The sequence below is a fragment of the Aedes aegypti genome, chromosome 1, assembly GCF_002204515.2.
Source record: "Aedes aegypti strain LVP_AGWG chromosome 1, AaegL5.0 Primary Assembly, whole genome shotgun sequence".
Lineage (NCBI taxonomy): Eukaryota > Metazoa > Arthropoda > Insecta > Diptera > Culicidae > Aedes > Aedes aegypti.
The window spans coordinates 258,674,718-258,689,365 of NC_035107.1; the positions used below are offsets into that span (position 1 = coordinate 258,674,718).

A 14,648-nucleotide genomic window follows, 5' to 3' on the forward strand; every position below is an offset into this window, starting at 1 on the left:
CGAAATTGTAAAATAATGGTGAATGCATTTCGATATAATTTCTGATACCCTCAAGTGGTCTTCTACAAAATTGCAAAAAATGCTGTTCGTAACTCGTTACAGAACTCGATGTTTACAGCACTCGTCGTAATTATCCTACTCGGCAAGCCTCATAGGATAAATTTACGACTCGTGCTGTAAAAATCATCATTCTGCAACTTGTTCCGTAAACTACTATTTCACCATTAGCGCACCGCTCGTTCAGAAATCTGAGATCACCATCAGAAAGCTGACAAAAACCTGCGTAATATAGCCTACAAAGAGTAGGTGAGCCATGTCCAACTCAATTAATGTACCCTATGAAATGAAAGATTTTCTAAATCGAAAACGATCTTTACTTATATGGCGAGTGCAATCAATGAAAACATCAGTTTTTGTACAACAAAGAAACAAGTTTTCAATCGTGGGTGTTTTCTCGAGTCGAGTGAAGAATAATAGTATTAATTGAAGTGAAAAAGTCTGGCGGCTGTCTTGAACTTTGACGCCATCTTGATTGTAAGTAGTAGAATGAGTTTATAACCATGATAGCACTTGTTGATTTTAAGGCTACCGTGTTGCTTACTCTTCTTGTTCTTTTTTTCCTAGCGTTACGTCCTTACTGAAACAGAGCCTGCTTCTCAGCTTAATTCATTATAAAAACGAATAATTAAATAGGATTTTTTTATTAAGCATATTTAGTACCAGAATGATTCTTCGGTATATCTTCAAGTTCAGGAATTGCATTTTTCTTTTATTCCTTTGGTCCAAAATCATTGATTGAAATGATCAATCAATTGAACAGCTGATATAAGATAAGAATGAAATAATCTGATTGTTTTATTTTTTTCAATGGATGCCTTATAATTCAACATGATGAGCGTTAAGATGGTAAAAAAAATCATTCAACTATTTAAAACCAAGATACCGTCGAATTTGAAGATGGCCGCAAATTTTTGATCTCAAAATCATACTCCCACGTATTGGCGTCATGCCCACATTGGGGCAGATACTGCCTCTCAGCTGTTAAATGTCGCTATTTTTTCACTTGTATGTTGAGTGGCAGTTAAAACGATACTTTATGGTAAAGAAATTAAAGGAATTTTTTAGCTCAACAACTTAAGAACTGACTTATAGAAGAATAAATAAATGCATGTTTGGCAATGTTTTACATTAAAACTACATATATCACCACGAGTCATACTAATGTTATAATGCGCAATCTAAAAACTTCATTCAATAAACAACAATGCACATAATGAATAAAATGTTTGTTTATTTCAATCAATGGTTTTAGACGGTTTTCATCCATGTAATTATGTGTGTCGCTAAAACCATTTTTTTAATTTTGTTACCAGAATATAACTGAATGGCAAAAGCATACGAAAACTGAGCTTTTCTTTAGTCAGCTCGTTCAGAGTTGAGAACGTGTCCTAACTTACAAAAATAACTAAGTTGCAGAGATTAAAATAGAAATAATTTCGAAATTTATTCGGCTCCATAATGCCATATGCTACATGAGCCCTCAGTTAAAAATAAAAAAAAAGTCAATTTTTTTGATTTTTTCAAATCTTATCTGCATTGTTTTAGGTTTTTGAAGCAATTCAAAGACTAAGAGTCATGAATAGTACTCTGACATCCTATCTCAGCGGTTTTCAGATCGTGCTCCGCGGAGCACTTGGTGCTCCATGAAGCCATGGCAGGTGCTCCGCGACAAATTTGAAAATTTGTACCTACCAGTATGCTTTTAATTATATCAAACCAAGCCAAGGTTCATATTTTGTAAGTTTAAAGTATTCTGTCGGCGAATATTTGATCATTCATTTTGTACAAGACAGTTAGTTCTTACTGCAAAATTGTTTTTTTCTTGATTTATATACAATTTTTCTCAAAAGAATAATTTGAAACTTTTAACGTGTTCAAGTTTTATTGGGATACTCATCCTTGTAAAAAAATGAATTAAAGTAACTGATAAATGTCGAAATTTTGAAACCGTTAGGAATATCTTACAGGTTTTTTCAAGTGTTGAACTTGTGGTTAACACATCAATGGAGACTTAAAAAAGGAAAAATTTCGCTACAAAATCTTTCTCAGTTGTTCGAGCTTAAAACATAAGTCGGAAAATTTCCTCGCCAAAGCAGTTCTGCCACGAGCCAAAAATTTTGAAATATTTGACGAAACACAAATAGGTATAGTGCCATTGAGGGATGGTACACAACTTTTTTACCCGTTCCCCCCTAGTCACACTTTTTGTATGAGACCTCCGAAAATTTTGTAAGGCTTGTCACGCAGTACTTGTTTTTCTGATACGTGACATAATTTATGTACCCCTTAGTAACCAAATGTTTTTTTTTCGTATTAAATGCTTTATGCTTAACCTGAAATTTTGTCTGCAGTGAAATTATTACAATGCAGGCATTTTTCAATTAGTTTCAGAGGGTTGTTCAAATACAAAATAAGTAATCGAGCGATTTTTTTTTTAATTCAATTCAATTGATTTGCTCGGCGATGTCATTCACTTTTAAAAGTTATGCAAATTTACAGAATACACCAGACACCCGCAAAATACCGTTTGTGAGTTAAATAAAACAAATAACTTTGTCTTCGAACAACTCTCTGATACTCATTGGAAAATGACTACATTGTAATGAATTCACTAAATTCCAGGTTATTTGTAGTTCGTCATCCAAATTTCAGTCAGTTCGTACAACCAGATGCTGAGATACAGAGCCCCAAATTTGGGAATTTTGTGTGAAAAAAAAAGCATTTGATTACTAACTTTTGTCACTGACCGTAAATCTCACTTCACGATTCAAGTAGGAATTACTGGGTCGATTTAAGCGTGTAAAAAATCGGATTTCAAACAGAGATGAATAACAGTTGCTCCGCGCAATGATTTAATTTCAAAAAGGGCTCCGCGAGCCAAAATGGCTGAAACCCCTTGTATCTACAGTATTGGACAACACATTTGCAACTTTTTCGATTTTCCATACAACTTGAATTTTAACATATATTTTTGAGTGATTTTTCCAATCACGAGTTCAAAACCAGTAACGGTTTGACTAAAGTGAATTTTTTGACGATTTTTTATAAATGGCATAACTAAACATATTGAAGGAATAGCTTCATGGTATCTTCAGCAAAGTTGTAGATTCTAACAAGATGAACAATTTTGCTGAAGACAGTTTTTGTGTAGGGTTATCAGATTTTGAGATAGATAGTTTTGAATTTTTCGTCGAAAATTACACTTTAGATAAACCGTTATAACTAATAAACTCGTGATTGAAAAAATCACTCAAAAATATATGTTAAAATTCCTGATGTTCTGTGAAAATTTAATTCAAATCGGTCCATAAATGACTGAGATCTAGCATACCAAAGTAGGTCTTTTTGTATGGAAAATCGAAAAAGTTGCAAATGTTTTGTCCAATACTGTATCTGATGAATTGTCCACCTAGGACTTCTGCACGTAAAATATTTAAACTCGAATATTGCAATTTTTCACTGATAGAATATTTTGAGGCAAGAACTTTCTGAAAGGATAGCCCATAAACAGAAATTCAGCGAAGAAAAATTATAGGTTCATTCAAATTTGATGATAATGTGGTTCCAGGTATGCGTGTGACACCTAAAAATCATTTCTTATCATAACATTCTTTTTCAAGCATTTTAGAGGTAGTTTAGGCACCAATACCTACTTCTGGCGTAACATGGCGTTAAGTTCTTTACTTTAACAAATAGAGAGTTGTAATGTCCAACAAAACATGCGTTTTAAGATATCGTACAACGTTTCGGAAGACATAAAAAGTGTTTCAAATCTCAGTATAAAGTCATGGACAAAAGTGTTTTCAAACGAGTATTTTTACATAAGTTTGTGCATATTTTGTTAAAAATTGTATAACTCTTTTGCGAGATTTTCAACATTTATCTTGCCTTCTACAAAATTGTTTAACTTAACACGTGTTTTGATCTCCTGCTGGAAGGCAGAAATGGACCAAAAGTAGAAAAAAAAACACACGAAAAAACTTATTACTTCCAAAAAACTTTATTTTCGTAAGCTTAAGAATATAAAAAGAGAAGCACCATTCATGCATTCAAAATGTTTCAAAGAAAAATGTTGAATATTTTTTTTATGGTCATTCCTATCAATGTTACCCCGTTTTACGGTATTGTAAATAATATTTGTTCCATTAAAATACACGCTGCGGTATTTTACACCATTAGTGCATTTTGAACCCGTTTACCCTACAAAGGATCTTTTCTGCTTTGGTCAGTCAGCATTGACCGAATGTTCGAAAGGACACGTGTGTGCATGTGGCGCGCGCGCGGTCACGGTCAAAAGGGACAACTTGCGGTGAGAAAAAAGAGGCCTTTTCGTGAAAATTCGTGCCAGGATGCCATTATCCACGGAGGCGTAAACTTTGTCGTGGTTGACGATGTCAAAGCAAAGGTCAATTGATTCCTTTTCTGAGGGTTGAGCTTCGTCACGTGACACAAACAGACTTCGACAGGCAGGTTTCGAAGGAGGACGTGATTTAGGAGTCAAAATAAATAAAGAAATGTCGCTGGACATCAACGACGGTAATTTGAATCCAACTTATGCTAAACAAGAAATTCAGCCGAATCACAACTAAGCAGTACAATGTAAGTAGGTCACCAGATAGACTTATGGTCGACACGTACGATAGGATTAGAAATAGTTTGTTCGTTAACTGGTTTACTTTCGTTCATGTTTGCGCGAAATTTACCTGACTTATTAAATAATCCTTCGTAATTGCATGTAAATACACTTACATAGTAAGATAATAGTTTACGTCCTACTCACCGGCGAAGATCGGTACGAATGACAACAGTGCTGGTGATATCCAGGTATTGAGTAACATTATGGCCACGACTCGCTTAGTCATGCTTATGGGATACTTAAGTGGTTTCACTATCGCATAATACCTGTCAAAAAAAAAGTGAAAAAAAAAACATTAATCAACTCTGTTAAGTCAATAGGATAGGAACATGACAGCCTCACCTATCCACCGAAATACAGCACAGATGCAGTATACTGGCGGTCGAGAAGTACACATCCAAACTGTTCCACACGTCACACATGAAGGATCCAAATTTCCAACTGCGCCCAGTCAGAATCCGTCAGTCCATCACCATCATCATCATCCAGTCAGGGAGTTGTTTTTTCGACCCCATCACCGTCAACCCGAATATGGAAAAGCCGTGGGATTCGAATTTCATTACGCCAATGCCGGATGGATGTCACGGGAGTTCGTCGTCGTGCGTTGAGGAATCCCCGAGTGACAAGTTCCACATGTTGCCAGTTGCCGGCGTCAGTCATGGGGAGCAAGCAAGAGCAACAAAAAAAAAGAGAAACAGAAAAATTCAGAAATTGAATCTCACACTCGCTGGCCAACTTCAAAGAGACGCCATGTGACATTCATTTGATTACACACGCAAGTATGACGGCGGTGGACGTTGCACTCAAAAACAGCGATAGTCACAGAAATGCTAAATTTTATTAATATTTGACTAGTTTTTATCTGCCTCTCTCTCATTCTGATAGGAATTTTTATGCTATTTGTCAGTGCCCAATTTCAATTGCTGTACCAAACTAGTGAATCAATTGTCAATCAACACGCAGCAACAAATACCTGTCCCTTCCTGTTCTTGTTGAAACAATCTTATTCCACAACAAAAGTTTATCACAACTGGAACAAATTGTGACGGAGTGTACGGAATTAGAATATACCTATCCGAAGTTTGAATCAAAACGATACATTTATGAACCCTGTCGATATGATAATTAGACAGCATGAAGACAACAGGGAGACATATAGCAAATAGTCATAAGTGAATAAACTTTAGTGATTCGGTGACCGTTTTCGTTTTTGAGTGTACATCCTATGTCTGCTGTGCCATGCAAGGGTGCGCTTACCTTCCCGTAATTTGTACACTGAAATTAAATGTCATGGCCATCATCGCAACCATGATGTCTGCCATGGCCAACGATACCACAAAATAATTTGTTATAACTCTGAAATGAGAAAAGATAGAGAAGAGCAGAGGATCAGTGAAAAATGCGATTTTAATTAATGAAATCCTGAAAGTTGATGGGAAAATTGTTGGACGCAATCCTTTCGTTGTGTTGGCAGGGGAGCATGCTGCAATATTTGCATTTCAATGGATGTACCCATAATGGGGAAATGATGAAGTAGTATTCGATTACGGACGGACTGATTTGATTTGTGTAATCCCTGGGGAATGGATACGGATGCTGGTTATACATGTTGCAACTGAGATTAGAGTGATGGGCCCGATGGGAAAAACAAGCTGTATGTTTCGTTCATTGTTTTCCCTTTCAAAACGAACTATTCAATAGGTTTACAGGTAGATGCAGAAAATATACTTTGCCGAGTAGATGTTGTATTTGGATTACATGCTCGTGATTATCAGTCCTTGTTGTGCATCAGTGGCGTGGGAAATGGGTAGGACAGGTAGGACATGTACTACGCACAAAAAAGCCTAGATAGGACAGTCAAAGGATTGTCCTACCCACGATTCAACAAAAACAAGATCAACAGAGAACTTGAAAATAAATTAAACTAATTATTATCTGTTCAATATACATGCAAACTCGATCATTCTACTTGTTCTTATGAAGAATGGAAGACACGATAAGAGTTTTCATGGTTTCTCATGCCTAGTAAATCGTAATATGGTTTGTGCATGACTCCCGAAAAATCCTGGCTCGTGTGAAGAACGATTCAAAATACCTATAGTGCAAGGCTTGGGAAACTAACTGTGGGAATTGTTACAAGAAACCTCTTCAATCGTTAGGAAAACTAATGGAGCAATCTTCTATGGTATTTCTGAATGTATCAGTGAATGGTTTCTTAAAAATATCAACGATCAACCCTGTATATTGATCTGTATGGACGGAGGAATGAAAAACGAGACCACTCTATACACTTACCAATGTGGTTTATTATACAGTCGAAATACAAAAGAGGCTTAGTCTAAATTGTGCAGGCCTTATATAGGAGTAGGACCGGATATCATTTGAATAAAGCAAGATAATTGTTTACAATCAAGATAGGAGATAGGAGACACTGACATCTATAGCTAATTTCTATTTGCTATAATTATGGAATCTAAATGGAGTGATCTAATATATTTCATCCTCCCACTTTTGAAGATTCTTATATTCGACTATCAATATTTCTTATAACTTTTGAAACCAAATCTCAAAGGCCGTTTCCTAATTCGACTTGATCTTCTGACCTTTTTAGGCGAATTCAATTTCGCTTCTTTTCTTTTATGCTTGAGCTCAGTATCTTCATTTGTCGTTTCTTTTCTAATAAAATCATTATTATGAATCAAATATTCAGGATGGAACTTATCATCTAAACTAGACTTCCTAATCTGATTTCTGTGCACAAATTTAACATTGTCATTTACATTAATCAAATATGTACAAAGACTGACTCTCTTCACAACTCTTGCAGGAATCCATTTAACATAATTTTTAAACACATTTCTGTACATTACTTTTCCATTAATTTTGAATGTTTCGTCATTAATCTTCTTTTCTTGTTTTTGTACATAAATTACTTTTGATTTACAACCTGTTTCATTAATTATTTTCTCATTATGCTTTGGATTCATTTTAGTTAGTAATGTTCCTGGCTTATATGAGTAGATCATGTCATTTGGAGCTTTCCCATTCTTCAATGCTAAAGTTGTTACGGATCTTGTAATAAACTTGCAAACAATCAGGGACTTGCTTGGGCCAACCATCATGTACGCAGGCAACTAACTTCTGGACCAACTGATCACGCTTTTGCGCATCTCTAATCTTTTCAAAATCAAGTGGACAGTTTTCAGACAGACGATGTATAGACTCATCATCAATACCAGTAGGATCTGGTAACGGCAATCTAGATATATCAACATGGCGCATCTCTCGTGCCGGACGATGGATGAACTTGTACTTGTACATAGACAATGTGACTGACCAACGCTGTAACCTTGACGCAGAAACAATAGATGTACCTTTTGTTGGGTTGAATATCTCTTTCAGGGCTTCAGAATCTGAGCAAAGAGTAAAGCTTTCTCCGTACAAGTATTTGTGAAAACGAGTCACTGCAAATATTATCGCAAGTGCTTCTCGATGTAATTGAGAATAATTACGCTCAGCTGGAGAAAGGGTACTAGATGCAAATAGGACTGGACGTTCAACACCATCTACGACGTGTGATAGTATTGCACCAACACCAAGCGGACTTCCATCGGCACAGACTACTATTTCCTTATCTGGATCATACAGAGTTAGGACATCATGATCCAGTATCAACTGTTTACTTCTCACAAAAGTGGACTGACAAAGAGGACTCCAGTTAAACTTGGTGCCTTTTTTGAGCAAATTGTACAGCTCTCGCAATTCCTCTGACAATCTAGGGATGAATCTGCCATAGTAATACAACAATCCTAAATATGCTTGAAGCTCTACAATGGACTTAGGAACTGGGGCGTTCACAATAGCCACGACCTTTTCTGAATTTGGACGAATGGTGTTAAAGCTGATTGTGTGACCTAAGAAATCAACAGACTCCTCGAAGAATTTGCACTTCTCGAGATTAATTTTCACATGATGGACATTCAAACGACTTAGAACTTCCGAGAGTCGAGCTTTGCACTCCTCTAGGGTGCTACCACCAATTATTATGTCGTCGAGGTAAACTTTTGTACCAGGGACACCTTGCAACACCCTATCAATAACGGACTGAAAAATCGAAGGGGCACTAGACACACCAAAAGGTAATCGCGTATACTGATACAAACCCTTATGTGTGTTGATCGTTAAATACTGACGGGACTTCTCAGACACTTTGAGCTGTAGATAGGCTCTTGAGAGATCAATCACACAGAAACAATTGAAATTTGCCAAACTAGCGAACAGATCATCACTGCGCGGAAGGGGGTAATGTTCGGTTTCGATAAACTTATTGATCGTGACTTTACAATCGATACAAATACGAACAGAATCGGACTTTGGCACTACTACAATTGGAGAGGTCCACGGACTAGACTTTACCGGAACTATCACACCTTCACGACACATTCGATCTAGCTCATGTTCCACTCTACCTCTAATTCCAAAAGGGACCGTATACGCTTTGTGGAATATTGGGACGGCATCTGGTTTTAGCACTATTTCCGCCTCATAACCAACGATACTATCAGATAGACTACGAGAAATCACATTTGGGAATCGTTTTTGGATGCTAACCAAATCGACAGACTTACTGCTCAACAACTGGATTCGTGACACACCAGAATCGAACAATTGCCTCCACTCGGGGACCAAACAATCGAGCCAAGGACGACCAATCAATGGCATTTTCGATACAGACGGCTTTTTACACTCGCAAATGACAAGTTCTAACTCAACAGCACGTGAACTTCCTGGTAGCCTAACCCTAACCTTAATCTGACCACTTATCTGAATCTTATCTCCTGTTAGCGTTACAAACGTTTTTGGACATTTTTGGACTGGGATTTCACTGAATAGCGATAAATACCTTTCTAGTGGTATGACTGACGCACTAGCTCCAGTGTCGACCTCCATGACGACCGACTTTTCCTCTATGAGCACCTCCATCTTGGCTACAGGACTCGCACTGCTTGACGGCTTGCAGACCTCGCTGACTACGTTGACGGACGCTGGATCTGGACATTCTTCTTCTTCAATCAACTTCATAGCGAAAAATTCTCCTTCTTCTTCACTATCGGCCACTTTTTGCTTGACCTCGTGGATTCTCGATGATTTTTTCAGCACACTTTTCACGTTTTTCTTCGGCTTGGATCTACATACCAACGACGTATGTCCTTTCTTCCCGCACGAAAAACACTCCCAGTTACGTGCTGGACAGTCCTTTGGTTCGTGCGATTTTCCACACAAATGGCACGTTTTCCGGATATCACTCTTGCTCACTTGCGGTACCGTTTTTTCTTCTTTAACACGTGACTGCTTGAAACCTAACCTTTTCACATACTGCTGCGACGAATGCTGCAACGTGGTGTTGCCGGACTCAGCCATTTCGTAGTTCAAGGCCAAATCACACGCGGACTGAAACGTTAGGTTTTTCTCTTTCAGAAGAACTGCTCGTAAACCCGAACTTTGGATTCCAGCCACAAACCTATCCCGCAAAGCGTCATCCAGGAAATTATCAAACTTACACGACTGAGCACGTGCTTTTATCGCGACAATGTACTCCGCGATGGATTCTGACGATGCTTGCACACACTGGTGGAACTTGTACCTTTCTGCAATCACATTCACTGTTGGCGCAAAATGGCCTGTTAACGCGGTCACCAGTTCTTCAAAACTTTTCGTTTTAGGTTCCGCGGGGATCACTAACGACTTCAAAATCTTGTACGTTTCCGGACCGATCAATGTGATTAGCATAGCCACGCGCTTGCTTTCGATCACATCGTTTAACTCGAAAAATAGTTCGAGACGCTCTTTGTACTCTCCGAAGCACTCACCAGGGACGTAAGGCTCAATGCTTCCGATCATTCCTCCACGATTTACGATCACCGGTATTGCAGATTTCGAATTTTCACCTTTACTGCTTCCTTCGACACTTGTCATGACTTCACGACCACGTGATTGACTTTAGACGCACTGACCGACTCACTACACAAACTACGAACACGCGCTACCGATTACCTCGTCGCCAACTGATCTGTATGGACGGAGGAATGAAAAACGAGACCACTCTATACACTTACCAATGTGGTTTATTATACAGTCGAAATACAAAAGAGGCTTAGTGTAATTGTGCAGGCCTTATATAGGAGTAGGACCGGATATCATTTGAATAAAGCAAGATAATTGTTTACAATCAAGATAGGAGATAGGAGACACTGACATCTATAGCTAATTTCTATTTGCTATAATTATGGAATCTAAATGGAGTGATCTAATATATTTCATATATGTTCCGTGAGCAATGCTGGAAGTAATTTATGAGAAGTTTTTAAAACATCAAAAGAGAATGATCAATATTTTTTCTTATTTCTTTATTAGTGAGATTCCAAGATCAGAAAATTCTTAACTATTATTTGGAAGCTGTTGTAGATTAATATAAGACCAGTCGCATCGTGTCATACAAAGCACGAGTGTGGTGGTGCCAGCGATTTTCAAAAGTGCGGTTACTCTTGACATAATCTATCAAAACTTTGCAAGTAGTTGTTAGATAGTTCTCGAAAAATGATATTTTCGGGTCTTTATTTTAATGCCAGTCTCTTGAAATTCTCTACTTTAATGGATGTTTTCTAAAGTCTCTGTTTTAACCAAAATGATCTCTAAAGTTTCATTTTTAATATTTTGCTTGCATTGAATCCTAATGCAAAATTGTACAGCCTCCAGAGAAAGTTTCAGAGACTATATCTCAAATCTTCATTAATCAATAGTGATTTTATTTAGAATACTTTCAGGGTCTCCTAGAGGGATCTCTCCTGAAATTCTTCTAGAGATTTCTTTGCCAATTCTAGTAGGATTTTTTCTATCCTAGAATTTCCTCCAGACATTTTTTCACAAACCCCACAACTGAATTCTCCACTTGTTACTGTAGGAGATCTTCTTAAGATTTGCACAGAATATCTGCCAAGGAATTACACAAAGGTTCCAGAATTAAAAAAATAGCTTAAGGGATTCCCAAAGAAACACTGCAAAAATTCCTCCGCTTGTTCCTGAGAATTCCTTCAAGAATTCATCTACGTTTCCTCCCAGGGAATTCATTGAGGTATTCTTCGAACGAATCTATTTTTTCTAAGAATTTATCTAGCATTTCATCCAAGTATTCTCCAGCATTCAATTCAAATATTACCCCCACAGTTTTTCAAATATTTCCTAAAATGTTATTCAAAACATTCCCATGCTACTTTCAAAAGTCTATTTAAGTTTTCACACCAGTTAATACTGCAACAATTTTCCCAATAATTCCTCCAATCATTCTTGCATTATTTCTTTCGAGATCATGTCCAATGTTTTTCGAGAAGTTTCTTCAGAAAACCCTGCAAAATACTATCCCGAGATTGGATTGATTGTATTTTCGATTATCTCAGCAAATTATCTATGAAATCTTCTTAAACTTCTTCGAAAGATTTGGAGTTCTTTGATAATTTATCCTTAATTACTTTAAAACTAACACACTAACTATTTCTTCAGAAATGCCTCACGGATTAATTTTTCAGAAGTAAATTCATAGCATTTCCTGGAGTAATTTCTGGAAGCAATTCACCAAAAAGCATCTAAGAGGAATTTCTGTAGGATTCTTAGAATAAAGCTCTGGAGTAATTGCTGAAGACATCTCCAGATAAGATTCAAGTTAAAATTTTATATAAATCCTGATTTACAATTTCATAGGAACTCTCTACTAGAACTTCCTGGAGGCATTTCTGGAGAAATTATAAATTGAATTTTAGAAGATGTTCTGGCCAGGAGGATGTCCCAGAGAAAATCCAGGATGAATCACTGGATAAAATCCCGGAGAAAGAATGACTTTCCTGAAAAATATCTCAAAGAATTTTTGGAGGAGTTTTTATGATTTTCGAAAAAAATCTTTGGAGAAATTCCATTTCTATGATACTTCTTGGGACATTAAAGGTTGATTTTATGAGGTATCCAAAGCAAAATTTTTTGGAGAAATTCTTTGGGAAATAATAGCTAAATGTACACCTTTAGAAAATTCCGAAGTAATATCTAAACATACTTGCAATAATCTCTGATGAAAATATAACACATACTAAGCAGTAATTTCACGAGGAATTCTCAAAAAAGTCTTAGATCTTAGAGAACTATCTGCTCTGATGGTATAAATAATCAAACTCTTATTTCCTGTTTAAAATTGGGTTTTTCATTTTGTTTCTTAGCTTCTTGTTTTTAGTCTCTATTTGATTTCTTGTAGGCCTCTTTTTACAGGTAACAGGTCGTTAAGATCTTATTTTTAAGGTACTCAGTCGCTACCAGCCCTGTAAAGACGAAAAGCTTGCTTAGTTTTGTGGCACACTTTGCGTTTGAGCCCCTTAAATATAGTAGCTTTCAATATCCAGTTTAGGAATCCATAGGGTTAAATAATATTTGCCAATGTTTGTCCTATCCATGATTTCGAACGTGGACGCGCCTCTGTTGTGCATAATCCATAGGTCTGGTGTGGTATAGACGTTTCACAGACGAGTTTTTGGAGGAGTTCCTTAATGTCCAAACTCCAAACATTTAACGAAATATCATGAAGAGCTATTGAAAACGGAATACTTTGCTGGCTCACATGATCAGTTACTGTGTAGCGAGCTCCACCAAATTTTATATTTGCTGATCGATTGAGTGGCTTTTGTTTCGAAGGTGGAAGGTACCGACGAACACTTTGCCTAAAATACACCGGAGGAACTGAAACTGTCACCCGGATTCTCGACGGATTCAAGGTGACCGCAACATATATTGGAGGAGCTACCTAATTTTGTGATAAAATGGATTCTAAAGATTCTGAACATGGTAAATCCTGGACATGTCATACCATTGGTACTTTGTGTACCTAAAGGAATAAAATAGACTCCTTTGTATGATCCTAAGTTTCCTGTTCAGAAGTCCCATCCGTACTTCTTCGCAGTGCCGGTCGGGGTACGATCAATCTTTGATAAGACTAGTAACCAACCACGGTCAAAACTTTTGTCATATGCAGTTCACCATGTCAGAGACTGCTGATCATCATTTCTGTGCCAAATAAGGTACAGTCAGGTCTCCTATTAGACACATGTTTGGGGGGCGTTATAGGAATCCGCGTTATAGGAGACTCAGGGCTTATGGGATATCTTCAATTTGGGGGTGTTGTTAAATATCTCGTATTTAACAGTATTTAGCACAGTACTGCTTTGGGCGAAGTTTCAGTGCTAAGTACGATCTACCTTTGAGAGCTGAGAATCGTCCTTCTAGTTGGGAACTTGGCACCTCTTCCGCTTTTTCTGACTTGCACTATATGAACCTTGAGGGATAAGAATGCAAAATTTGTAATATATGATATCTCTAGATCGTGATGTGTAACCGTTCAAAATCCACGAGGTTTTACTTAAACTCGGTGGCTTAGGCGCCACTCCCGGAAACCGAGAGACCACCGGTCGTTTTCAACTTTGCCCGACTACTTTGAGACTTTTCCCTCAGGGGACTCGTGAACGGTTTTACAAACTTCTCCCTCACCTTGACGAACCTTCTAACTTCACGCCAAAAATATCGATCGCAAGGCCTTGTGGAGTCCGTAGTAAGCACGACTTCCGTTGATGATACGTCTTCGAATTTCTCTGCTGCAGTTGTTATCCGACGTTACCAATGATCCGTGGTAGACAAATTCGTCCACCACCTCGAACTCATCTCCGTCGATCATCACGCGTCTGCCAATGTGAGCTCTCCAGCTTTCTTCAGCCAGCAGATATTTCGTCTTCGACGAATTTACCTTCAATCCAACCCGATCTGCTTTACTTTTCAACCTGGTATACTGTTCAGCAACCACCTGGAATGTCCGACAATGTCCACGTCGTCGACGAAACAGATGAACTGGCTGGATGTATTGAAG

General features: G+C 37.6%; 1 protein-coding gene across 1 annotated transcript in view; it reads right to left on the bottom strand.

Moving 5' to 3' along the window:
- Positions 1–14,648, bottom strand: part of LOC5567283 (octopamine receptor beta-2R) — a 410,493-nt gene that overhangs the window by 12,220 nt on the left and 383,625 nt on the right. Inside the window, exons 3-5 of the mRNA XM_021837650.1 lie at positions 5,954–6,052; positions 5,039–5,137; positions 4,841–4,962 (exon numbers count right to left, since the gene is read on the bottom strand). Coding sequence (XP_021693342.1) covers positions 4,841–4,962; positions 5,039–5,137; positions 5,954–6,052 — 320 coding nt within the window. The remainder of the gene's footprint in view (positions 1–4,840; positions 4,963–5,038; positions 5,138–5,953; positions 6,053–14,648) is intronic.